The sequence below is a fragment of the Mesoplodon bidens genome, assembly GCF_964165515.1.
Source record: "Mesoplodon bidens genome assembly, chromosome: 12".
In the NCBI taxonomy this organism is placed as follows: Eukaryota; Metazoa; Chordata; class Mammalia; order Artiodactyla; family Ziphiidae; genus Mesoplodon; species Mesoplodon bidens.
The window spans coordinates 85,368,165-85,394,282 of record NC_138168.1 but is presented as its reverse complement, the minus strand read 5'-3'; the positions used below and the strand labels follow the sequence as shown (position 1 = coordinate 85,394,282).

Below are 26,118 nucleotides of genomic sequence, written 5' to 3'. Positions count from 1 at the left end.
CGCAGCGGTTGAGAGTCCGCCTGCCGATGCAGGGGACACAGGTTCGTGCCCCGGTCCGGGAAGATCCCACATGCCGCGGAGCAGCTGGGCCCGTGAGCCACGGCTGCTGAGCCTGTGCGTCCGGAGTCTGTGCTCCGCAACGGGAGAGGCCCCAACAATGAGAGGCCCGCGTACCGCAAAAAAAAACAAAAAATTGCTAAGTCTGGGGACTTCCTTGGTGGCGCAGTGGTTAAGAATCTGCCTGCCAACGCAGGGAACACGGGTTCGATCCCTGGTCTGGGAAGATCCCACGTGCCGCAGAGCAACTAAGCCCGTGCACCACAACTACTGAGCCTGCGCTCTAGAGCCCACAACTCACAACTACTGAGCCCTCGTGCGACAACTACTGAAGCCCGTGCACCTAGAGCCCGTGCTCTGCAACAAGAGAAGCCACACACTGCAACAAAGAGTAGCCCCCACTCACCACAACTACAGAAAGCCCGTGCGCAGCAATGAAAAACCAACACAGCCAAAAGTAAATAATTTTTTTTAAAAAAATTTCTAAGTCTGTATGTGCACCCACATGCACAGGATCACCTAGAAATAAGGCCAGGAGAGTGTGTGCATGTGTGTGTGTGGTGCACATGTGTGCAATTAACAGTGGGTTTTTTGTTTTTTGGGTTTTTTTGTCTGTGCGCATGACATGTGGGATCTTAGTTCCCCCACCAGGGATCAAACCCACGTCCCTGCAGTGGAAGCGCGGAGTCTTAACTACTGGACCTCCAGGGAGGTCCCTAACTAACAGTAGTTTTAACCAGCAGTGGGATTTTTATTGCCTTCTGTCTGTTGTCCTGCATTTCCCAAATATTCTGCAATGAATAGGCATTACTTCTATAATCAGAAAATAACTTATTTTAAAAGAGAAAAGATATCTCCCCCCTCACAGAGGATGGACTGTGGGGAAGCAGGTGGAGTCACGGAGATGAGCTAGGGGCTGCAGCACTGGAAGCGGGAATGCAGGGCCAGAGGAAGATTCAAGAGATGGGGGCAGGAGAAATAGCAGTATTTGCTGACTGACCAGATATGGGGTGGGGAGGAAGAGAGGAGTGAAGAAGGATTCTGAGGTCCCAGGCTTGGGACAGGGAATACAGGATGCGGTAGCCAGCCTCCTCAAGGGCCCCAGTGAGTCCTCCCCCCCTCCTGATATCCACACCCTGTGTAGTCCCTACCGCCCTGAATAGAGCTGACCTATAGGATACAGCAGAAGTGACAGGGTGTGACTTCTGATGTTAGGTCATAAAGATATAGATGGAGACAGAAAATAGAAAGTAGGATCATGGTTACAAGGGGCTTTGCAAGGGGAGACCGTGGGATGATAAATTCTGAAGATGGACAGTAGTGATGGCAGAACAAGTGCATGTACTTAACGCCATTGAACTGTATAGTGAAGAACGGTTAAAAGAGTAAATTTCATATCATGTATAAATTTCACCACAATAAAAAATTTTTTTTAATATGAAGATGGATCGCAGAGCTCTGCCTTGGTCTGTCTTGGGTCACTTGCCCTGGAGGAAGCCAGTCGCCAAGTCGTGAGGGCCCTCAAACTGCCCCGTGGAGAGGTCTAGGCGTGGAGGAACCGAAGCCCGCTGCTAACAGCGGCACTAACTAGCCAGGTACGTGCATGAGCCCCCAGAAGGCAGATCCCCCAAACCCAGGCAAGCCTTCAGCTGAGGATAGAAACCATATAAAATGATGTTAATTGTTTTAACCCACGAAGTTTGGGAGGAATTTTTAACCCAGCAATAGGTAACTCATGCCTAGAAAGAGGCACAAATTTGAGCTGTCTCGTCCCCTTTCATGGTTTAAGCCACCATCTCATTTTCCTAGCTTCCACTTAGGATGCAGAAGGCTGGAAAGAGCCGTGTTCACACCATTACAACCAACACACTAGGTAATACGCAGAATCACACTTTTTCTCAAACACATCCGAGCACGAGGTGGCAGCTGGCTGCCTAGCAGGGCCCAGCAGGGAGTGGGAAAGGGAGCCGGGAGTCGGTGGGGAGGGGCCTGACCCTCCCTCTTCACCAGCACCCGCTCAGCAGCGGCCCTGGCGGTGTGTGCTGCCTGCAGTCACCATCACTGGGCTCCCTCGCTGGGCTCCTCTTGTCGTTCCAGTCCTCCAACGATACCTGTTGAACCTATTCCCTAAACTAAATTCTGTTTCTTCAAATCTGTGTGGTTTCTGTTTTCCTACCTGGCCCTCAACTGATAGAGCACCCCAAACTCAGTTCAATCTCTTTTGGGGACAGAGATAAGTGTGGTAGAGCTCCCGCCTGTCCAGATAAAGCTGCAGCATCCTAGCCTGGACCACCTTTGCTGACTCACCTCCTCCCCACCTCCCCCGACCTGTGGTCTGGCGCACAGTCCGCCTTGTGACCCCCAACACGGCCCTTTTCTTCACCTCGCCACGCCTTCCAAGCCCAACTCTACTAAAATCGGACAATAGGAAAATAAGGCACCGCAGCATTTGAGGAAGCATTGAAGAGAAGGATTCGTTTTCCTTTGGTTTGTTTTATACCTTGGGAACAGACAACAAAAATGGAAAAGGATGACTTATGCTTAGGCTGACTTCCATTCCTCTAATTATTTTCCTCGCTGATGTTTTCACTCTGGTGGAAAGTCAGTGGACAAGAACGAGACACCCGGGAAGTCAGGCTCATCTCTTTCCTCCTCCCGTTCCTATCACCAGGATAACCTCCTTCTTCCTCTCACTCAGAAGAGGAAGAGTGCTGGACACATGCACGTGCATGCACGTGCACACACGTAGGCTGGCCTGCAAATCAATTTCCCTATCTGAAGTAATGAGACCGAAACTTACAATGTATTAAAAAAAATTCTGGGATGTCTTCAGTGAGTTGGTTTAATAACAGGAACTTCACTCCCTACAGACTTTTTATGCACTAGGACTAGATGTGGAAAAAAAAAAATGAGAATCTATCTACCGCCTGAAGAAAACCCTAGCCTCCCAACCGAGAAGTATTTAAGAAACAAAACAATAAAATGTATAGGAAGGGGGCTTCCCTGGTGGCGCAGTGGTTGAGAGTCCGCCTGCCGATGCAGGGGACGCGGGTTCGTGCCCCAGTCCAGGAGGATCCCACATGCCGTGGAGCGGCTGGGCCCGTGAGCCATGGCTGCTGAGCCTGCACGTCCGGAGCCTGTGCTCTGCAACGGGAGAGGCCGCAACAGTGAGAGGCCCACTTACCGCAAAAAAAAAAAAAAAAAAAAAAAAAAAAAAAAAATGTATAGGAAGACTCCAGACGGCCATTGCTCGCTTAGATGATGCAATGGATATAGGCTGATGGCCCCAAGGGAGCAAACACTGCTCGGAAGATGAAAAACATCTTAGATATCTCAATGGTTTGTGCCCTGCTCCAAAAGGCCTCCACACATAACTATAGAGCTATAGCTATGCAGTATAGCTGGGATATGAAACTTTCATGGACTGGTAATTTTAGGGGAAAAAAGTGTTAACATGGCTGTTTGGGAATGAGAGAGAGGACACTAGAGAAAAAAGGATTGAGAAACACAGGTCTAGACAAAAATCATAGACACTGCATTTTTTTTTTTGGCTTGAGCACTCCCATCAGTATTATATATTCCTCCAGATTTCTAATAAACTCAGCAGAATCATCACTTTTTCTTGAGTAAGAAGAGTTGGGAATGTAATCCAGGGGAGAATTTACCGCCGACTAAATTTCGGTGCACAGTGCTTTTATGAAAGCTGATTGTCAACACTCAGACGAATGGCTTCCTTTACGTGCCAACACACACTTTGGTTGAGGCTAAATAGCTTATTTCTCCACCTCAAACTGTTACTATTCCCCCCCCACCAGAAAAAAAAAAAAAGTGTTTCCAGCCACCCACATCCCCGCTAGGTCAGTCCAGGCTCCCCTGTGTGCAGTCCCCACAGTGACACATCAGAGACGGGTGCCACCCGTGTTACCACTGTGGACAGATGGGGTGTACAGAGCATGCTGCCTCTGCTCTATTCTGATGACACATGTGGTGCCTTCGCCTAATAAGTTATCCTCTTACCTGCACAGCTCACATGCTGTGACGTGACACTTCTGTAACCGAAGCACGACCCGCTTTCTCCATGGCCTTGAGTCCCAGTTACTAATTGCACCATTATGTCAACTTTGCAAGTACTTCATAAGACATCCGGGGTACACAAACCAAATACACACCTCCACTCACAGAATCACATGTGCTCACTCCATAGTCACCAATATCTGCTAAATTCTAACGCAATTCACTCACCGTGGTCTTCAGTTATTCATTCAATCATTTTGATCAAGGTTTGGGGCTGTAAGGGGCTAATAAGATTTTAAAAGCACCGTTTCTGCTTGTGGAGAGAAAGAACGGCACAAATCATGATATAATATGAGGCATTTCAACAAGGATGGAAGAGACGTATTTACAAACCGGTGTTTCGGAAGAGGGAGACATTACCCCCAGAAGCAGAAGTCAGGGAAACTTCATGGAAACCAGGTGGATTTCAGCAGAGTTAGGGTTGGGGTAAGTGCCGGGACAGAGGGAACCCCACAAGTGAAGGCAGTAAACCGCATGAGCTGAGGGGCAGAGACAGAAAAGTTCAGACAGAAGGAACAGGAGGGCCGACCAGACAGGAGCCCATATACCATGCCTTGTTAAGTTCTTCATATCCAACATCTTAATACCAAATGTTTTTAAACTGGGAATATGTCATTTTACTTTAGTAAACGTTTTGACAGCATTTACCTTCTGTTGGAAATTTCTTGGCTCGTTCCTCAAAGAACCATTCTCCAGTTTTTATTTTCACATTTCTGAAAAGCAAGCAGAAAGGAAGCCTCAGAGGGAGATGTGGGTGGTGCCGTATTTGGCTCATACAAGGCAGGGAGATATCATCAAAACATCAGTCTGGCAAAGGACCTCAGAGTTCAAATTTCTGGCCCAAGTCCCTAATTATACAGATTTCCCAGAGAGATTAAGTGATCTGACTAGAAAGCAGCAAAGCTGCAAATCTGAAAAAGAATATATATAAGAATACATTATAGGGCTTCCCTGGTGGCACAGTGGTTGAGAGTCCGCCTGCCGATGCAGGGGACGCGGGTTCGTGCCCCGGTCCGGGAAGATCCCACATGCTGCGGAGCGGCTAGGCCCGTGAGCCATGGCCGCTGAGCCTGCGCGTCCGGAGCCTGTGCTCCACAATGGGAGAGGCCACAACAGTGAGAGGCCCGCGTACCGCAAAAAAAAAAAAAAAAAGAATATATTATACATATATATACATATATATATAAACCAAATCACTTTGCTGTACACCTGAAATGAATACAACATTGTAAATCAACTATACTTCAATAAAAAATAAAAATAAGTAAAATAAAAAGAAAGATAATTTTTTTAAAAGCAGCAAAGCTGGAGTTTCTACTGGGGTACGTTTTACCCTGCATGTCAATGTAACGTAACACAATAAATATACAAGGAGAAACAAAGTTGCCATCAAAATGATCAATTTATCATGTTTATGGTGGGGAGAAATGGCATGAAGGCGAATCAACAAAGACATTCAGCGCTGTCTATTTAGCTAAGAAAGAGACCATCCGCAGTCAGGTTAGGCTGAGGTGAGTCTGAGCTATAACTACAACATTTGCCGAGAACCAACAGAGCAGATTCACCTGAGAAGTCTCCTGGGAGCACCTGCAATCTGGGATATGGGATCAAAGGGCCTCACTGGAGATTTGGGGACCACTTGAGAGACAGGGGACATGACCTCTCGTTGGGAAGCCGGTCTAACAGCGGCTCCCTGGGCATCTCTACATCCCCTCCCATCCTACTCACAGACACAGCAGCACGGGAGCACTTTGTACGGTCACCAGTTGAAACTGAAATCCCAAAGCCTGTTTTACTCTTGATAGTTTCCAAGTTTCCAAATTTCTAAAGAAACCACCCTCAACCTCAAAGAGCTTCAGAAAGGTAGAATTACCAATAGCCTTTCAGGACATAAAAAGTTAAACACACAGATACTATAAATTATTCACACCATTAAAATAATGTGCCATAAAACTTGTCAATTCCAAGGTCATGCAAATTTAAGAAAAATGAAAACTTCAGTCAAATTCTCTTCTATAAGTACTTACTGAAATACATTCTCCATTAGGTTCTTTCAGGCTATACATGATCTCAAATGGATTTTAAGTTAATGCTTACAAATGCAGTAAATTCACAAATCTATTGCAATCTACTTTTTTTTTTTAAGTATCCTATCTTTCTCTCTGGAGCTTTAGTTGTCAGAAGACATCAGCCAACTCCCTCTCCCTTTCATCTTGTTAACAGCTATTATATTCTCTGATTAGTAAGCAAATGATTATTCCCAATGCTTAGGGACCAGAACAAGGAAAACATACGCAGAGCATTTATGAATTTTGGCAACAGAATTTTGATAATCAGTTACAATCATTCAGAGTCAAAGATATATAAAACATGCAACTGTGATGTATCACTAGAAAGACGGGAAACTTTTCATCTGTAAAATCAGAAACTCAGATATCTAATCTACTAAATCGACACAAAACACGTGAAGGAGAGCTCAGCACCTCAACGGAAGTTTTCCCCTCTGGTACTTGAAGACAAGCAGAGGCTCAAAACCCAGGGAAAGTTCGCAGAGATTAACGGGGGGTGGGGGGGTGCATTCACACTCCTTTGGAAAAAAAGAAATAGAGCAGTTGTGCCATACCCACAACTGCTTTTTTTTTTTTTTTTTTTTTTTGCGGTACGCGAGCTTCTCACTGCTGTGGCCTCTCCCGTTGCGGAGCACAGGCTCCGGACGCGGAGGCTCAGCGGCCATGGCTCACGGGCCTAGCCGCTCTGCGGCATGTGGGACCTTCCCGGACCGGGGCACGAACCCGTGTCCCCTGAATCGGCAGGCGGACTCAACCACTGCGCCACCAGGGAAGCCCCCAACTGCTCTATTTCTGAGGACGCTTTCTCCATCCTTATACAGCGGGACAAAGTCTAAGGGGAGAGTAGGAGAGGAAAACCATATGTGGAAACAAGGAGGCCTCCATCTGATAAACAAACGTCACTTCCTGGGGGTGGTGACCCTTCCAGCGCATCTACTCTCTCACGCTCCCCAGCCCATTACCTGGGACCAAAAGCATTTATATATGAGACAGGTGCTGGGGGCGGGGCATGGCCTCAGCCTGGACCTGAGAGAGATCAGAACTAAGAATTCAGCGGCAAATCAAACCATGAAATTACAGTCAGGTGAGCTAGCCAGACACAGGCCACCACTGAGGAGTAATCACACCCGTAGACGCACAATCACGAAAAAGGAAGAACAGCTAAGGGGACGGAGGAGAGGAAGGTGAAAACGCCCGAATAAACCTTTTATTTTTATTACAGTTTACAACATTTTATTACAAAGTCCTCTTCTAGCCCTGGTTTCAGAACCTATATGAGAAGCATTTAAAGTAGAATATTAGTATCTCCTAGGGCTAGTCATCTAAGGTTACCGTCTAATCATCTAACTGAATCCCAACGGATTACTTGTGAAATTCAAGCAGGACCTTCCTTGGCAGGGACAGATTTGAACACAAACCCACAGGCCTCTCAGGCTTATCTGTGACTAAAGAATGGAAGGATAAAAGTATCACAGGCCTAAACCATACAAGTATTTCTTGCATTCGAGGCTGTTTCCTTTGAGAACTAGATTGGAGCTGGATCTCCACAAACAACTTCTGCAGAATCAGCTGTTTCATAAGCATTTGTTCCCTAATGGCCTTCATAAGGGCTCCCAGTCCACACAAGTCCCAAGTGTTACAAGAAGGACCATTTATGGCTGTTACTGTCTAAGACAGAGGTGAGCAGATCTTGCAGTGTCTCTGCCCTCATTAGGGCCAACACAGGGTAGCATGACTCACGGTAACCAAAGGAAACATTGATTATTTCTCCCCCCCCTCACCGAGGACTCAATCAGAATTTGGCTGTGAAAGCTTCTTGGAACATTTTCTGAACCCAGCAACAGATTAATGGCTTTAAAATTTCTCCCACAGAATCATGACTTGTTCCTTTAAAACTTTTTCAATCAATTGATAAATCCATCTCAGAAAGCAAAATCCAAGGATGGTGAAGAGAGCAAGAGATCTAGAGTTCCATGTCTGACTTTCCATGAACTCTGCATGAGGATCGCTGTAACTAGAAACACCAAGCACACGGTACATCGACAGCTCTTGATAAGCTGCTGGAGGTTCCAGCATCCAAGTTCATAGCCTTGAACTCTGCTAACGCTGTCATTTCATTAGCAAAAGAGAAATAACGGTTGAAAAGCACTTTGCAAATTCTAGCATGCAAAAGTTCAATAATACGATGAATGGAGGACCCTAACAGAAAGATATTCAATAGTCTGACCTCATTTCTATTGCAAGCAGTGAGCCAAAGAGGCCTGCTGGACTGCACTTTTACTTTGCATTCAAATTACTAGCATCTGCAGGTGGGTAAGCTGTTGCATCCAAAGCACATGCTTCATGCTCCAAGAAGAGTCAGCGTCATGTCCCTAGAATTGCTTAATGTATTTCTACCATTCAATGAACAAGAGGTAGAAAATTTATCTGCATGCCAGGATTCTTTGAATGACTTAAAGACACACATCTCCCAGGCAGATCTGTGCTCTAACCAGTGCCCTGATGGCAAGGAAGCCTCAATAAAGCCTTGGTGGCTTATCGGACAAACAAGCTGTAAAAACACCAAAAGCAGCGGCCAAATATTGTAAAACTAAGATCAACCGAATTTCTTTGTACTGGCTTGTCCAACCACTTGGTAATTCCCAACTAAAGTGGTCCTATGCACCCATACAATTGAAAAAAAATTCTTTTTACTTCAAATAATCTTATACCTAAGGCGGTTTTCAGTTACAAAGCAAAATAATGAGGTTTTTTCCATCCACTAGCTCAGTTGATCTGATTTCAATGTTCTTATGGGAAAAAAGACTGATCATTATGATTAAATCCTAGGTAACCAGGAGTCAGAATCAAGATGAAGATAAAGAAACGATTTTAACCAAGCAGCTACCATCACTTCCTGCAAAACATGAATAACTCTACTTAACTGCAGAGAGAAGGCAGGTCCCCCGCCGTGTCATATTCAGTGCTGTATCCACAGCCACGAGCACAGCCGAGGGACACGGTGGGGCTGGTGACTACATGTGGGTTGAGGAATGAATATCCCCACCCCTGCAGGGAGCACCCTGAGAACTGAAGGGATAAGGTGGGACCGACATAGGTGGAGCCCTGGTGGTACCGAGGCATGATGTGCATCACGCCCTCTAAATGTGTAGGGGCAGGGATCACAAACTCAGGCACCAAGCAAACACTCTAAATGAAGAGAGTGGCTAAGGGATGAAACGAGAGGGGTGGGCACTGTCATGAGCTGCAGAACCCATGCCCCGTTTTAAGGCATTACAATGATAAATATTAGACATGGAGCAGGCCAACAAAACAAGGCCTGGGGGCTGTCTGCAGCCTGCTGGCCATGAGTTTGTGATTCCTGGTTTGTTACAGCAGATAATTAGTCAATGAAAGAAATAACAATTTACTGCAGCTGGACAGAGCTGCACCTGTTAAAGCCTCAAACAGAAATCGAGTCGGACGTTGTGCATCACCCTGTCTTCCCCACAGATCTAAGAAGGGACTCCACCACCACCGACAGGTCACGAGACCACAGAGACAAGGAGCGTGCACTCTGTTGGCAAACCCTGAACGTGGATGTCTGAAGACAACGCAGAGCCTTTGACAAAAGGCCACGGGCAGGAGAAACAGAGTCCTGCAGACCAGGAACAGCTACTCAAGGTGCATCACTGCGGGAACCAGGCAGAGTTTCAGAAAGCAGTTGTCTCCAAAAGCATTTAAAAACCGCCTCCATGAAAAGGAAACAAAGACATAAGGAACAGCCAGGCTGAAGTGAAGAGACAACAGACTAGAATAAAGGAAGGTTTACAAAACGAACAATGCAAACGCAGAACAGCTGTTTTACCAACAGGAAGGAGCAGAATGGCGTCTGGAAAGTTGAGTCAGCTGTGCTGTCGCAGAACATGAGAGAAAAAGACATTCAATACTGAAGGAGAAAATAATACAAATGTAGGAGAGAGAACAAGGCCAACCCAAGTTATTCCCGAAGAAGCCAGGGCAAGTAGCATAGAAGAATAATCAGAATAATTAGACCAGACTGAAGAAAATGTTACAGAGTCAAAAAATAAGCAAACTCCCACCTCACACCCATTAGCGGCTACCATTAAAAAACAAACAGGGCTTCCCTGGTGATGCAGTGCTTGGAGGTCTGCCTGCCGATGCAGAGGACACGGGTTCGTGCCCCGCTCCGGGAGGATCCCACATGCCGCGGAGCGGCTGGGCCCGTGAGCCATGGCCGCTGAGCCTGCGCGTCCGGAGCCTGTGCTCCGCAACGGGAGAGGCCACAACAGTGAGAGGCCCGCATACCGCAAAAAAAAAAAAAAAAAGATACATACATGCTAAGGAATGTGATGCAGCCTTAAAAAGGAAGGAATTCTGCAATATACTACAGCACGAATGAACCTGGAAAACAGTATACTTAGTGAAATAAGCCAGTCACAAAAAGACAAACACTGTATGATTCCACCTGTGTGAGGGACCTAGAGTAGCCAAATTCAGAGAGACGGAAAGTAGGGTGGGGGCTGCAGGGGCTTGGCGGGGAGGGGGAAATAGCGAGAAATGTTTAACGGTTACAGTTTCAGTTTTGCAAGATGAAAAAGCCTGGAAACGGATGGTGCTGATGGTCGCATAGTAACGCGAACGAGTTACCTAGCCGAGTTGGTTTGCCCGTCGCTCAGCAAGCCGAAACGCTGGGACGCTGAGGTTAGCAACAAACAGCGCAGAGACAGGGAACAGACCGCAGATCCACCTCCTGAAGGGCAAGGGGCTCGAGGCATTTATGGGATGAAGGATAAAGACGCTGGGCGGTCTGAGCGTGGGCAGCGTGGGGAGCGTGGGGAAAGGTGATTGGAAAAAGGTGGGTCATCGCCCTTCTGCGTAGTAACTAGGCTACAGCTCTATGCACGTGGGAAGATGGAGGAGCTCAGCACCACCTGAGGATGGAGTTTTCTGCCCTCTGACGTCAAAAGGTCAACACCCGGACGCTTGCGCATGCCCAGTTGGAGGGTTGGGCCAGTCTTAACCAGTTCAGCTCTAACTAGACGCAGCTGACTCCAAGTTCCTGGAAAACAACTCTGGCAAACATCTCACTGTTTAGGACAATAACGGAGGGTCTGCAAGTCTTGTAGATGACCTTGATGAGTGAAGGCCGGTGAAATGGATTTGACTAACGATTACCCATGGTTTCAAATATATTTAATGCTACTAAACTAAACACTTGCAATGGCTAAGATGCTGAATTTTAGGTTATGTGTATTTTGCCACAGTAAAAGGTAATTTTTAAAAAAACAAAACAAGCAAATGAAAGAGACAGGCAGCTCAAAGGAACTTTCCTTATTCCATAAAAATCAATGTGGAGAGACTCAGACCCAGGCATGTACTGGAAACTGTTTTTAATTACAAGGATACGGCAAAAAACCAATATGCTTCTAGTACATAAAATCCAGATGATCAGTAAAGAAATAAAAATAAAGCTAGTCTCCAATGTCTCTGCCACATTAAATTCCAAAAGACAACGATAACACATTAACTGAACTTTGAGATGAAAAGTTGGGACTTGAGATTTAAAAGCCAGTGAAGTCCTTACTCATGAGAAAAGGCTACCGAAGGCATCCTCAGATAGGCAATGGCTTAGGACACATGCCACCCACATGCTCTTCTAGGAAGAAAAATCTTTGAAGAGACACTTCAGTTCACTGAAAATGAATCAAAATAAAGGACCTGCAAACTGGGAAATCATGGTCTCAAAGATACCTGCATTCATGAAACAGTGCAGCAGTGGAATCATCTAAAATCGGTAAATCCACCCATGACTCCTATTTGGCACTAGAGTGCACTCTTGGTCTGATCTATGGACATGGGCCTGTTATGGTAGAAATTGCTGTGAACACATGACTGGAAAGGACGTACAGCCTGTCTGGTGTCCTGACGTCTCCAGGATCCTTAACTCTCGCCTACATTTCAGCCCAGAGTTTTAACCAAGGCAGCACTTCACCACCACGCTGAGTGCCAGACTGGGAAAATGGCCTCGTGGCACTGACCTTCCTGCAGGGCGAAAAGTTTCAGCTGAACTGAGTGAGCTGATAACTTCGAGTATGAACTCAAGGGTATGGAAAGCTTACTCATCTCAAAAAGGCTTTAAAAGCAACACCTGCCATGACTAATCAAGTGCTGACCACAGAAGAAATTTCAACTTCAACAGCAACAATAAAAATGATACTCAAACTACTGTGAAAACATTCCCTTCAGTAAGCACAAAATAAGCTTTTCAAAAATAAACTTTTTCAAAACGTACCCCATAAATTTCCACTTTTTCACTATACGTTTGGTAACATAAGGCTTCAGAGGCTGTTAAGTAATCCTTGCTCTCATTTGGCCAATGGATAAAAAGAATATCATGATCCTTTAGTAATTATCATCTATCCTGTTCCCACAGAAAGCAGTGTACCTATACCATGTGCAACAGCCAAGCGTTCTTGTGAGAACTAAAACAGATGCTATCTCCAAGTCAGAACTAAGAAGAAAAAACTGTATTTCAAAGAACAAAAGGCTTTTTCTCTGTGAAATTAATCTTAGTGGCTAACCTTTTGAAAATTTATGGCTAACCTCTTGAAAATTTATAAATGTACAGCTGTGTGAAATATTTTACTCAGTATATTTAACTTGTCTATGTACTTTTTCATGTGAAACGAATTAACATAGTTCCTATCGACAATGCTAAAAATCAGATTAGAAAAAAGAAGAAATCAAGTTCTGAAACAAAGAGAAGCAGTAGAAAAATGTCACTTTAACCTTGGCACCAAGCTAAAATCCTTCCTTGGCCAAATCTGTTAAACCATACCTGGCATTCAATTTCTTTTCAATCTTTTATAGAGTTATACCTTTTACTCACTTGAAGAGCAGAAGGATTTACAATAATGATTTGGAATTATTCCATTCTCATACATTAGTTATTTGCCTTGTGGATATAAAGGGGTGATTCGGTATTTTACCAAAACATGGGATTATGAAAATACTGGGCGTATCAGTCTGAAATTTGAAAGATTACATTTTCCAAATTCTAGGAATCTGACTTCTTTCCTTCTCCCAAGTCACCCCTCTTCTGATGGCTCCTGCTAAGGATAACACACGGCCCCCATCACTGGACGCAACTTTCAACCAACCTTCCCTTCTAAGTCCTTTCCCACTTGCCTTTGTTTACCTAGTTCTTTCTGTTGCTTCTCTTTTACTCTCTATTTCCTTTTGTTCTTCCAGTTAAGCATGAAGAGCTATCAGTTTTGCTAGTCCTCAGAACTTTTTTTCACTTTTCCCTCTTTCATCCCCTATGACCAAGTTCCATCACCCCTTTGTTGAACTGTCCCTCACATTCCCCTTCTCTATTGGCGCCAGCCTCATCCCTTCACACCTTGTTCACTGAAAAGACTTTCACCTGCTTCATTCACCTTCATCTTCCCCTCCTGAGTCTGTCCTGCAGGATGCAGGCAGACTTTCACCTGGCTTTCTTCTGGCAAAGTGCATATGCTCACACCCCACTTCCTACAGCCTCCAATCCAAAGTCTTCCGAGTGGCTTTTAAGACCCCGTCCCTCCGGGCAAGTCTCCCAGAAGGCAGGAGAGGGAGGAGATCAAAAAGGGATGGGATAAATTAGGAGTTTGGGATGAACAGATATACACTACTAAATATAAAAGAGATAAAACAACAAGGACCTTAGAAATTTAAAAAGAGAGAGAAAGAGAATCATTTCTTTGATATATAGTCTTCCAGATAATTTTGCTTATGTATCTTTTTGAAAATGAAAGAAAAGTGTACCACAAGGTTTGATAAGCTGCCCTTGAAACTCACAACAGCTGGTATGCATCTCTGTGTTAACAGAGCACCACATCACACTGTTACGGGCTCTGTAATATTCTACGTACTTGTATGTGTTCATTTTTACCATTAAAAAGAATTTTGGATCACTCACAGTGATTTAAATTTAAAACAAAAAGAAGAGACGGGACTCTGGAGACCTGGTTCTAGGCTTACTGACCGCATGGCCTCGGGCTCCCTTGTGTCTCTAAGCCTCCGTTCCTTCCCCTATAAGATTGAGATAATGGTGGTAGCTGTCACGTAAGATTGTTTGAAGATTTAAATAAAACATTTGGTGTCAAGAAATGCTTAACACAGCCTCCCACATGGTGAGTGGTCCACACTCATGCCCACGATGTTCCCTCTCCCTGACAATGTCTGTCTCCCTCTCTAATCCCGACCCGCTTCCAGAAATGCTCCCACCTGGGTGCTCTGGGAAGTCACCTTGAGCCAGTTCAGCCCTCCCTCGCCTCTCCGTCCTCTGAGCTCCTGTGCTCCTCAGGAGAAAACCTGCCCAGAAGGCAGAAACCTCAGGTGTCTCCTGGACCCTCAACACAAGCCCAAGGCCAGTGCTGGTCACAGGACCTTGGCACTGACTGCAGCAATCTGTACGTTGCTTTTGCTTTTTAAAAATTGCTACCCTAGAGCTTCTTCTTTCTTGATTTTAAAACCTATTTTCTCTCCTGTTCCCACAGCAAATCCACTTCTTGAGGAATGAGTCTTAGGCTGAGGAAGAAGCAGGGAGAGGAAAGTGATAGGGTCCAAAACCTGTCCAGGTCCCAGTTCAGTTGTGACTATCGTCTAGCCTCAAGTTTTACCAAGCCTTTTCTTTGGTTTGGCCCCAGGATTGGAAGGCAGCCCAGCGTGGACAAAACTAGAGAGAGAGAACAGAGAGCTTCGAAGAAAGTAGGCGGGGAGTGGGGGGAGTTGGGTTATAAATTACTTAGCTCTCTCCCCAAACGATTTCCTAGGTCAGTTCACTCAGAGCAAGGCAGTCATCTTAGATATTTTGAAAAACATCCTTATTTCAACATAAGGAAGCTGGGGTTTCAGAAATCACGCTTCATGAGCTTAGAGCGGTGAAGTTACAATGACCCGGGCATGGTGCCCTCCAGGGCAGAGACTTCAGCAGGGCCAGCTTCCTGGGAGGTTGCCTCAGCCCCTCTCCTATAACCCTGTGGCTTATAGTTAACCACTAGATGAAGAAAAAGTGCTGAAGAATTTAATACCTTACGCAGTGTTTATCATTAGTGTTTATCAACCAAATATATATGGTTGACTGGAGATCTTAGGACCTTTCCTCCTCTCTCAAGAGCCCAGACCTGCTTGAGCACAAGGGCGGCCAGGCGGCTCACAGTAAATCTTGGTCTTTCCCTCTCAAGCTGAGAAAAGCCTGCAGGGCATTGGCTTCACAAACTGAGGAAATGCGAGATGTGTGGAGATAACTCTGACCACGTGGGAGTGACCTGGCGTGCTGCTTCAGAGAGGGGGAGCTTAGGAACAAGGAAATCTGGTTGAACAACCGGCCTTCGAATGACTGACTGACTGAAATACATTAAGCCTTGCAAAGGGATGGGAAATTTAAGGAGATTAGTATCGGGATGCCCACAGACACAATCCTCCGATTTAGTGGGAGAGAAAACCCAGTTGCTGTGCCCACACTGTGTAAGCACCTCTCACAGTCTTAGTCCCCCGGGGCACTCACGCATCTACAGCAACATTGACAAGTTGTTTTCAAATCTCAGTCTCTGCTTCCTCTCCTAGATTCCCACCAGACGAACATATCTACCTCTCATAAGTTCTGTGATGTCCTTGTGCACGCTACCCCACAAGAGGCAGAAACACTCCCCGTGTTTCCAAGGAATTGACGACCAGCCCGTCCGTGCTTCGAACGGTGTGAGATCAAGCCACAGATGTTCTTTATCATTTTCAAAACTGGTAATTCAAAAATGCTGATTCCATGTTTAAAATATTTTAAAACCTCACAACATCAAAAGATTAGAATAAATGTAGATTCACGCTATCACTAATAGAAAGCATACCCATTTCTTTAGTAGAGCATCCAATACAGGTCAGCTTGCCTCCTTCAAAAAGGCCTTAATAAAGCTGCACAGGACACTCTAATATTCTCTATGTTACAATTCACTCCACTTTTCCTCAGAGATAAATTAAGCTCTAAGAAAACTAACAAAATGAACCAGTTAAGAAATTGACAGGAATCTTAACTCCTACCTTAACTGACCCTCAGCCATTACAAACAAACTTCTGTAAATTAAAAAAAAAACGCATTTTTGGATTACAATAACTTCCACTTCTAGAAAGGCAGCTCCATATTAAGCACTCTGCAAACATTTCCCGATTAAGTTTGAGGAGTGACAGCTGTCTTTATCACCAGTTTGTCCTGGACCATCTCTGAGGCTCCCTGGCCCATCCTCACCCACCCCCCATCCTCACCTGTCCTCAAAGCACACGGTGCACTTCCAGGCGCGGGTCGTCCTCAGGAACACGCGGCACTTGGCGCACACGCGGTGGCTGCAGCCCTGGCACACGGCCCCCCGGTTCAGCAGGAGCCCCAGGGCCTGCTGGCAGCGGGCACAGGACTTCTCTTGGTACTCCTGGCTCCCGCTCTTCGAGCCTTTCCACCTGAGATGCTGCAGGTGTGTCTTCAGTTTCCTGTGGCCCAGAGTTAAACGATAAGAAGCGAGTGAGTGGAAGGACAGATGCCAGCCAAATTCCTACGTGGCAAGGACCCCAACAGCACCAGCCATGGCGAGAAAGAAGGGGCGTCGGCATCCAGCACCCCCGGGTTCCAACACGGCTGTGTGAACCAGGATCTCTTGCGACGTCTCAGAGGCTCAGAGGTTTTCTCGGCTGTGCAAGCCTTACCTCCCAGGGTTGCTGTGAGGATTAAACGGCAAAGCATAAACACTATGGCTGGCACGGAGGAGTTAGCTGCTGATTTTGCTCTAGGTTCATCCCTCTGTGCCCAAAGGGCATTATAATAGCAAGCAAGAACAGTGAAAGAAGAGGAAAAATGCAGAAAATGGCATCAATTCTAAAATGCAAGGCAGGGAATGATCTATAAATATACAGTGTACATGCCTGCTATTGTCTTCAGTTCCCCAATAAAGTTATTTAACTGATGCTATGCTTTTTTTTTAATGGAATAAATTTTAAAAACATTTTTTTATTGGAGTAAAATTCCTTTACAATATTGTGTTAGTTTCTGCTGTACAATGAAGTGAGCCCTAGTGCAAAGGGACATTATACATTGGATCCCAGAAGGTATCATTAGCCAGAATACTCTTTTATGAAATGTCTCTGTTACTTACTTTTATTATTATTATTATTTGTGTGTGTGTGTGTGGGGGGGTACGCGGGCCTCTCACTGTTGTGGCCTCTCCCGTTTTGAAGCACAGGCTCCGGACGCGCAGGCTCAGCAGCCATGGCTCACAGGCCCAGCCGCTCCGCGGCATGTGGGATCTTCCCAGACCAGGGATTGAACCCGTGTCCCCTGCGTTGGCAGGCGGATTCTTAACTGCGCCACCAGGGAAGCCCTACTGTTACTTACTTTTAGAAGAGAGAAGCTAACCCCAAGAAACAAGCTTATATCCAACTTTCAGGATTTGCTCTAGAATCAGTACCCTTTGTAACAAAACCTTTTACCACGGTAGCCATGTTACTTTGTTGATATTCAAAACGATGCTTCTAAATCACCGAAAGATCTTGAATCATCAAAGAAAAATCCATTTTGTTCAGTGTATCTTTTTAGTGGAAGAAAGTATAAGTACACTTAGAGAGCTTTGGGATAACGGGAGGGTAGAAAAAGAACATTGTACCTTCTAGTTAACCAGACATTTTCGCTCCTTCCTCAGACATTTGGTGGTCCAAAGTTTTATTTTATATGTTTATTTTTCTCGGCAGACTCTGAAGGAGTTCTGCCATTAAAAACAAAGCAAAACCAAAAAGCCCATTCCATTTACTTAATCTCTAGACCTCACACTCTCCATAAACATCGATCGATAAACAAAACATCACCATATTAAAGATGGATCTTGACAGCTAACCACGGACACCGCCCGGCCCTGCTTTGTTAAGTGTTAAACTTAACGTCCAACAGCCCGCGGAGCTCAGAGAGAGGGAAGAGGCTGTCTGTTGACAGCTCAGTCGGAGAGCGGGCTGGGCAGGTTCCCCCTTCCCTCAAAGCCGGCTGGGAAGCAAAAGAAAGCAAAGAAAAGCACAGGAATGGATTCCAGTAGATCTGCTGTTTCTAAGCTGCTTTCTTTGTGCCTTCAGTTACCACCAAAAATAATTTAGGAAAACCCTTAGCCGGAGGTCTTTCCCTTGAAGGGCGTGTGAGAAGCCTGAAAGCTTCCCTTGAATTATTCCTGCCAAGTAGGCAAATGGACAAGCTGACAGACAGCAAACTTATCATTAGTTTAAAGGAAAAACAAAAGGCAGTCTTCCCCCTAGAGCCCTTCATTTCCACTCTTGTCAGAAAGAAGCTGAGCAGGAAGCAAGCAGCGATACGCCAGGTAGAAGCAGCCTCCAAGCAGAAAAAGCCAAGAAAAAAATGAAAGAATCCACCCACTAACTGACAGCATACCGTCTCCTTTCCTCCTCGACGTTTTGCACCTCCCGGTCCCGGTACAGGACCTGGAGGATCGCCTCGCACTCTGATTCCCGGAGGGACTTCAGGCTGACTTCTTGGGCCATTTCTGTCTCTTCTTAGACCCACGCTGAGGTTCTACTCCATGGCCTTGCGCTCCTGTCCTGTGGATGAGCTCAGAGAGTCCAGTGAGAGCCCCACGTGCTTTTGAAAGCAACCCCTCTCCTATTTCACTGGCAGCTGTGTTGCTTGTGGCTCTCTTTTTCCTTCCTTTTTAACTGTGTCACACTCCTCAGGAGAAGGAAGTTCCAAGAGGCCGTCCCTCGGTTGGGATGGTCGCTCCCAGAGCCTCATGCCACCTGGGGAGCCTGTTCCCTGGGTCCTGCCACAGCCTCTGACATCCGGCTAAGTCAAAAGTATATCTTTTTTCTGAGGTTTTGCCAGAGATTGTTATAAATTATGCAGGGCCCCCTGCAGATAATTTCTGCAAAGCAGAAGTAATCCCCAATCTGAGGGAATTTACGAAGAGCAGTAAGAAGCGTATCAACGACTATAGAAGTTAAACTTCCCCTTCATATGTTTACAGGTAGCAGTAATGATGGTTAAACGCCCAGCCAGTTCAATACCTGTAGAAAAGACAATAAAAATGGCATCATTTTTCCTGGCTGATGTACCTATACTGCAGCATTAGTCCAGAAAAGACAAAATGCTCTACACAGACAGATCTTTGCCTTTTCTGCCATGAGGATAACGTAAGATTTTACATTTTATTAAATTGGCCTTCTCATGTTTCTAAAAGCCTCAAACTTATACACTTGAATTTTTCTAATATGACTTCTGTATCTTGAGTGATTAGAGGCATATAGGTCTATATTTAACGTACATCATCCTAATTGAAAATACATTAGAACAACCACGTTCTCAACTGCTAACTGTAATTTTTACAGTTAACTTCAAAACTCAAAAAAAATGTTTAATCAATTAAGTATGTATAAAGGGATATCACCACAACCTCAATCTACCCATTATTTATGGTCTTTAATGGTCTTCAGTGACTGCCTTATGCCTGGGGTCTTGTTTCTGGTTAATGCTAGTTGCCAGGTTCTGCATACATTCTTCCTACTTTCTTTTGCCATCAGTGAGGTTGGACACACATCACCTTCAATCTGTTCTTCCCCCCAACAAAGAAGATGGCATTGAATTGATAAAGCACTGGATAGTTGCATGTCAATGAAAAGCAGAAAATGCAGATCTAATTGATGTACTTTCTATAAGGCCATTTTGTTATCAAATCTACATGAATTCCTTAGTAATAAGACTTCCTTTCAATTCTTTAGAAGCTAAACTCCCTTTGTTCGGCTGCAACAGAAATTCACATTATATTAATTTATGATTCATAGCAAATCAATGAATGAGAAGTTAATAGAACCCCAAGGAATCATTTCTTTAAGCAGAGATTCTTAATCTTTGGTCATCTGGTGAAGCTTCTGTATTTAAGTGCATAAAATAAAATACATTATTACAAAGGAAATCGATTATACTGAAATTTTTAAAGATTATAACATAGTAATATATGAGTCCATTAATGCATGAAATCTAGCAGTGATCTAACGACTGTAATTTCAAAGTAGTGATGATTGTAAACAATGTTTTCAGATATCTGCAACACACAATGTGGCACAAAAATATCTGTGATTTCTATTTGTGGCAGTCACCAGTCCTGCTAGTTCTACTGTGGTTCAATGCCTATACTCATAATTGCAGGAAATGCTAAATTTTAGTTACGGGTTAATGAAAACAATGATGTAAAATTTTTTCATGTCCAAGGTCATGGACCTACAGGCTAAGGACCCCTGGCTTAAGGGATTCTCTATCTGTCAGTTTCTCTATTGTAGGATAAAGTTAAAATACGTGGCCCACCCAAACTGCAGAGGTTGCATGAGAAGTAGGAAAGCCCAGGGCTGCAAGGGGACGCTCCTGGCCTCTGGTCTCCAGCCAAGCTTTCCCAAGTGCCTGCTCCCAAAAGGTGTCCTATGTAGACGGTGGGAAAATGACAGGGACAAGGACTTGGGGCTCCAGCCCCACCAGAGTCAAAGCCACATACCTCCTTGGGCCCGCGTTTCCAGATGAATAGATGGAGCTCCCCAAGGCTCTGAGTCTCTGGGAAAGAGGAAAGTGCTGGGAAACAGCATGTAATCAAGTGGTAAGTGGTAAAGTGCAAACTAGCCACCGTGTCACCAACGTCATGAGCCTACTTCTTCTAAACATGCCCTCGGTTCTTCCTGCTTTTTTCTTATTTCTAACCTATTAACCATACTACTAGGCCAAGTACTATCCTGTTTGTCTGATTCTCAAGTGTTTTTTATTTTATTTATTTATTTTTTTAAGATGTTGGGGGTAGGAGCTCATCAATCAATCCATTTATTTATGCTGTGTTGGGTCTTCGTTTCTGTGTGAGGGCTTTCTCCAGTTGTGGCAAGTGGGGGCCACTCTTCATCGCGGTGCGTGGGCCTCTCACTATCGTGGCCTCTCTTGTTGCGGAGCACAGGCTCCAGACGCGCAGGCTCAGCAGTTGTGGCTCACGGGCCTAGTTACTCCGCGGCACGTGGGATCCTCCCAGACCAGGGCTCGAACCTGCATCCCCTGCACCAGCAGGCAGACTCCCAACCACTGCGCCACCAGGGAAGCCCAAGTATTTTATTTTTATTTATTTATTTATTTTGCGGTACGCGGGCCTCTCACTGTTGTGGCCTCTCCCGTTGCGGAGCACAGGCTCCGGACGCGCAGGCTCAGCGGCCACGGCTCACGGGCCCAGCCGCTCCGCAGCATGTGGGATCCTCCCAGACTGGGGCACGAACCCGTGTCCCCTGCATCGGCAGGCGGACTCTCAACCACTGCGCCACCAGGGAAGCCCCCTCAAGTGTTTTAAATGAAGATTTTTGCACTTGGCTCAAAACATGTGATCTGTGCACTGAGCTTTCTCTCCATGTGGCCTTTGGACGTTGCTGTCTAGCAGAAGCAGTGCAGCCCTGGGCTGGAAGAGAGTGCTCCTGGAGCACTCAGTGTTCACTCCTTCAGGGGGAAAGGCCTTACCCATTCCAGAAATTCAGGATTCCGTTATTTAAAAACACTACTGTTCTCTAACAAACGCATGCCTGTGGCCTCAGAGAGCCCTCTGCAGGGAGGAGTGGGCGCTCTTCCTCCCCCTAGTGGCCATCTACTGCTATTTACAGAAAAGTGAAATTGAGTTCGTTTCCAGCATCCATCCAGCATCCATTCATTCAGTAAATGTTGATAAAGCACCCAAGTGCCAGGCACTGTTCAGGTGCTTAGGGTACAGGATTAATGACTGGTAATTTATACTCTATCCTACTTCTCACAAGAATATGATGTAGCTCACAATAAAAGCACAGAGAGGACGATTAAAGTCAGAGAAACAGCAGCCAGAACGAAAAGGGCCAGACAATTTCTACCAGGAACCTGCGGTGAAACAGTCACTGTATTTGAGCATTAGCTGTATCTCTGACCTTCCTAGTAACCAAGGCAAAACAAAACAGAACGAAACAAAACCCAAAATCAAAGTGGTGTTTATAGTTCTGATAAACCGAAAGAAAACAAGGGCATTCTCGAGGTGTAAAGGGCACGGACCAAAAAGGCAACCAACTATCTGAGCAGTGGTTTGGCAGAAGATGCAAAACTGTGCTTCATGTATCATCATTATATTGATTTCAAATTAACTAAGGATGGAGCACCAAATTATAGTTCATTGAAAGCCTTTCAAATACACACCAAAACATGGTGCTTTCTGCTGTTCCAAGTTGACACAGGGATAAAGCTTAGATAAAGCGTCACCCCAGGATCATTCATTTCAAGATTTAACAGAAAACCTAGGAGGATGTTTTCTCTTTGGTTACCAGTGTCCTCCTAGTGTCCCAACTGGCTTGGTGGCTTAGACATTCCACACATTTAAGCCACAGGTGCTTCATCTTATTTGGATTTGTTCAGGATTTTTCAGTAGGGGCAGTACCATGCTTCCCTGTAGATATCTGTGGGGTGCTTTTGGTTGTCACAATGACAAAGAGTTACCTTGCCATACAAATGTTGGCTATCTTACCAGATAATTCAACTAGGAAAAAAGTATAATTTTCTGATAATAGATTTTAACTCATAGAAACACAAAGTATATTTTGCAGGGTTTTCACATACTCTGAGTTTTCCAGAATGCAACTATTGTGTAAATTGAAGAAAGACTGTACTTGGTTTCATTTAGAACTTTAACAAAAATTGTTTATCATTTCAGAGAGTTGCATCACCAAGGGCAGCATGGCTTGTAGTATTTGAATCACTAATGCCATAATACTGGTAATGGTCTGCATTTGTAGATGTTCTAGTCAATGTGATTCTATGTATGCGAACATTTGACAACTTCACTGTGTCTTCTGATGTAGTTTACATATATGCGTACACATTATATTCTTATAATTTACTGCCCCTTTCTTTCTCCTTTTATTACAGTAATGACGTATTATTGTTGTTGTTGTTATTGGTGTAGGTAAATTATACATGAATTCCAACTCCAGACAGCAAAAGGTGAACTACAAAATATTCCCTATAAAGGGTGAGCATTGGGTCCTTGGGGTTTACAAACCACTGAACTAGAGAATCCAATGATTTCTCAGGTCACTTACAAATTAAACTGTGTGTATCATTCTCTTGTTCATTTTTCAACATATTATTGGGTTTTAGGAGAATGGCGTGGGGAAATTAGAGGATTGGTCAGTTGCTTTTATTGTTTTAAGTTGTGTTGGGGTTTTAGTTTGATTGTAAATTTGTTTATGCAATTCCAGGTCTGATTTCCAGGTTCTAACTGAGAGCTCAGAGTTTCTCTTTCAACAGCAATCAGGCAAATTATTTCAACGGCATCTTTTCAATCCTCTTGAACAGAATCTGGAGTTCTTTCTTCACTTCATCCCTGGTAGGCTGGCATTTGAATTCCTCTAAGTTTTATATCAACAGCCAAATTGGAGATTTTACTCTGTAATCCACCTTTCAAATCACTCAAACCCAATTCACTAAAACTAATCTTCACCTATAGTCTATTTATCCAAGACGAGGTGCCCTAGACTTATGGCAATGATTTACTTATTTTTTTTAACGATTTATTTATTTATTTTTAGTGAACTTTTTCCTAGTCAAGAGAGGTTTCTAGGGTGGCAGATGGAGTTAATTAGCAAGCAGCATGGCCCATGGTAAATACCAAGAAAGTAAGAGAATTCCATCCACCTGGCGGCCTTAGCAAGCTAAGGTCCATCTTTACAGATTCCATTTCTGGTCACCGACGCTAGCAGGAAACTAGAAGCCACCCTGGATTATTTTTCATATTCTTCAAAACAGGGATAAAACAAATAGACTTCTCTGTTGGATGCTTTGATCTCTCTGATGTCTTTGAGTCAAAACATGGAGATTGTAAAAGAATTCTATGAAATCTATTAAAATCAGTTGGCGTGTTCCTTGCCCTGTGCTGTGTACTACTGTCTGGGATGAGGGAGCGAGGTGTGAGCATGGCATCTGTAACACAAAGTGGGTAACAGGAACAACTGGCTGTGTCCAGTAGCCTGCAGCCGGACAGCAGTGACAGCATTGAATGGATGGTGAGTAAGAGGGAGACTGGTGACCAGAGAGAACAGGAAGATCTTCACAGCTGAGCCTGGGAGGGGAAAAGGAGTTGCTCTGAGGAAGGACAGGAACAGCTCTAGGGTGCGGGACAGTCCACTGAACAAGAACGAGGCGGGAACACATCACTCCTCCCCCAGGGAAGGAGCCCAGGCTCTCCACCGCCTACAGGCGAATTCTAAACTACGAAACGGCCTTTCTCACCCGCACTGGTCTGGCCTCCTCCCCGCTCCTCCATCCTTAATTCCCACAAAACGCTGCAACGCTCCCACATTAAACACGCTCGAGAGTGCTCCCTGAACACACCGTGCACTTCTCTTTTTCCGTGCATCCCCTCCTGCTCTGGCCTCTCCCCACCAAAAGCTAATTCACTCGGAGGCAGTGAGGGGAACAGTCCGCAAAGCAGGATTTGGAGCCTGACCGGGTGAGTAGCTCTGGTCTGCCCCTGACTGACTACTGAGATGCTGGGCAAGTTACCTAAGCCCCTTGGGATTTAATTTCCTTGCCCATAAAGTAGAGAGGATGACAACACCCACTTCCTAGAGTTGCTTTTTTTTTTTTTTGCGGTACGCGGTCCTCTCACTGCTGTGGCCTCTCCCGTTGCGGAGCACAGGCTCCGGACGCGCAGGCTCAGCGGCCATGGCTCACGGGCCCAGCCGCTCCGCGGCATGTGGGATCTTCCCGGACCGGGACACGAACCCATGTCCCCTGCATCGGCAGGCGGACTCTCAGCCACTGCGCCACCAGGGAAGCCCCCTTAGAGTTACTCTGAGGATTAAATGTGTTGATACCCGTAAAGTACTTAGATCACAGTGGTGAGCATATAATAAGCCGCTGACAAATGTTAACTGTGGTAGTAGAAATAGTACCATCATCATCATCATTATTATTAATCTTTCAAGGTCCAGATTAATTGCTAACTAATTCAGGAACTTTCTCCTTATTTACAAGCACAGTTAATTGCTTCTTCATTATGACCCCTTTTTCCTTTGTGTATTTCTCTATCATGACTCGGACTTCTTTCTGTCTGATTCAAGTGCCCTTCTAGTGGTGACATGGGTTTTTAGTGACCCCTCACCACCCAGCAAACAGGTCCTTAATGTTTCGCTGGGGTTGAGAAACCCAGTGAATATTGTGACATGCGGATTTGCTTGCCAAAGCAGGAAGCGTGAGTTCGAGTAGAGCCGGAAGGGAGGATAGTCAGGTGAGCGAGCAACACTCACCTCAGAAAGCTCCAGGCTCCAGAAATCTGGAGAGCATCGGGAAATCTGAGTCATGTCAGACTTGAGAAGCATACTAAAAAGTATTTTATTTTAATGATCTCATGCAGAAATTTTCAATCTCATAGCTTGAATAATCAAATCTCCCAGATCCGGTTTTTCTATGATGATATTTAGTCACTCTCTCACGCACCCAACAAATTCTTAAATTGTGTTTTTGTCTCAAGAACTGGAATCGGGCTCTGTCCTCACCCACATGGAGCTGAGTCTAGCCCCCAACCTCCTTTCTCAGTTGCATTTTTGTAAACTTGAAATGGTGACTGCCTTTGTTTTACAGGATCCCATCTACCAGTCTAATTTTATCTACCAATTAAAAAATAAATAAAACCTACACCAAAGCACCACTTTGAAGGAACAAGTCTCCCAGAGCCACTTGGAGAAGCACTGCACAGCAAACCATCCCATCTCAGCATGGGTTTGGGTGTCGGACAACCTGGGGTCAAACCCCAATTCTGGAATCATCACAGCCCTAGAGCCAGAGCTGGAACAAAGCAAGCAGCACCCAGAA

The 26,118-nt window shown here is 45.1% G+C and overlaps 1 protein-coding gene across 3 annotated transcripts in view; it reads right to left on the bottom strand.

The window, feature by feature from the left end:
* Positions 1-26,118, bottom strand: part of SYTL3 (synaptotagmin like 3) — a 90,640-nt gene that overhangs the window by 59,040 nt on the left and 5,482 nt on the right. For 2 of the 3 annotated variants that reach the window (XM_081250708.1, XM_081250710.1), the window contains exons 2-4: positions 18,655-19,283; positions 16,503-16,721; positions 4,780-4,844 (exon numbers count right to left, since the gene is read on the bottom strand). In XM_081250708.1, coding sequence (XP_081106834.1) covers positions 4,780-4,844; positions 16,503-16,721; positions 18,655-18,764 — 394 coding nt within the window. In that variant the 5' untranslated portion in view covers positions 18,765-19,283. Of the gene's footprint in view, positions 1-4,779; positions 4,845-16,502; positions 16,722-18,654; positions 19,284-20,761; positions 21,339-26,118 lie in introns of those variants that run through there. The other variant, XM_081250709.1, reaches the window with a different exon arrangement.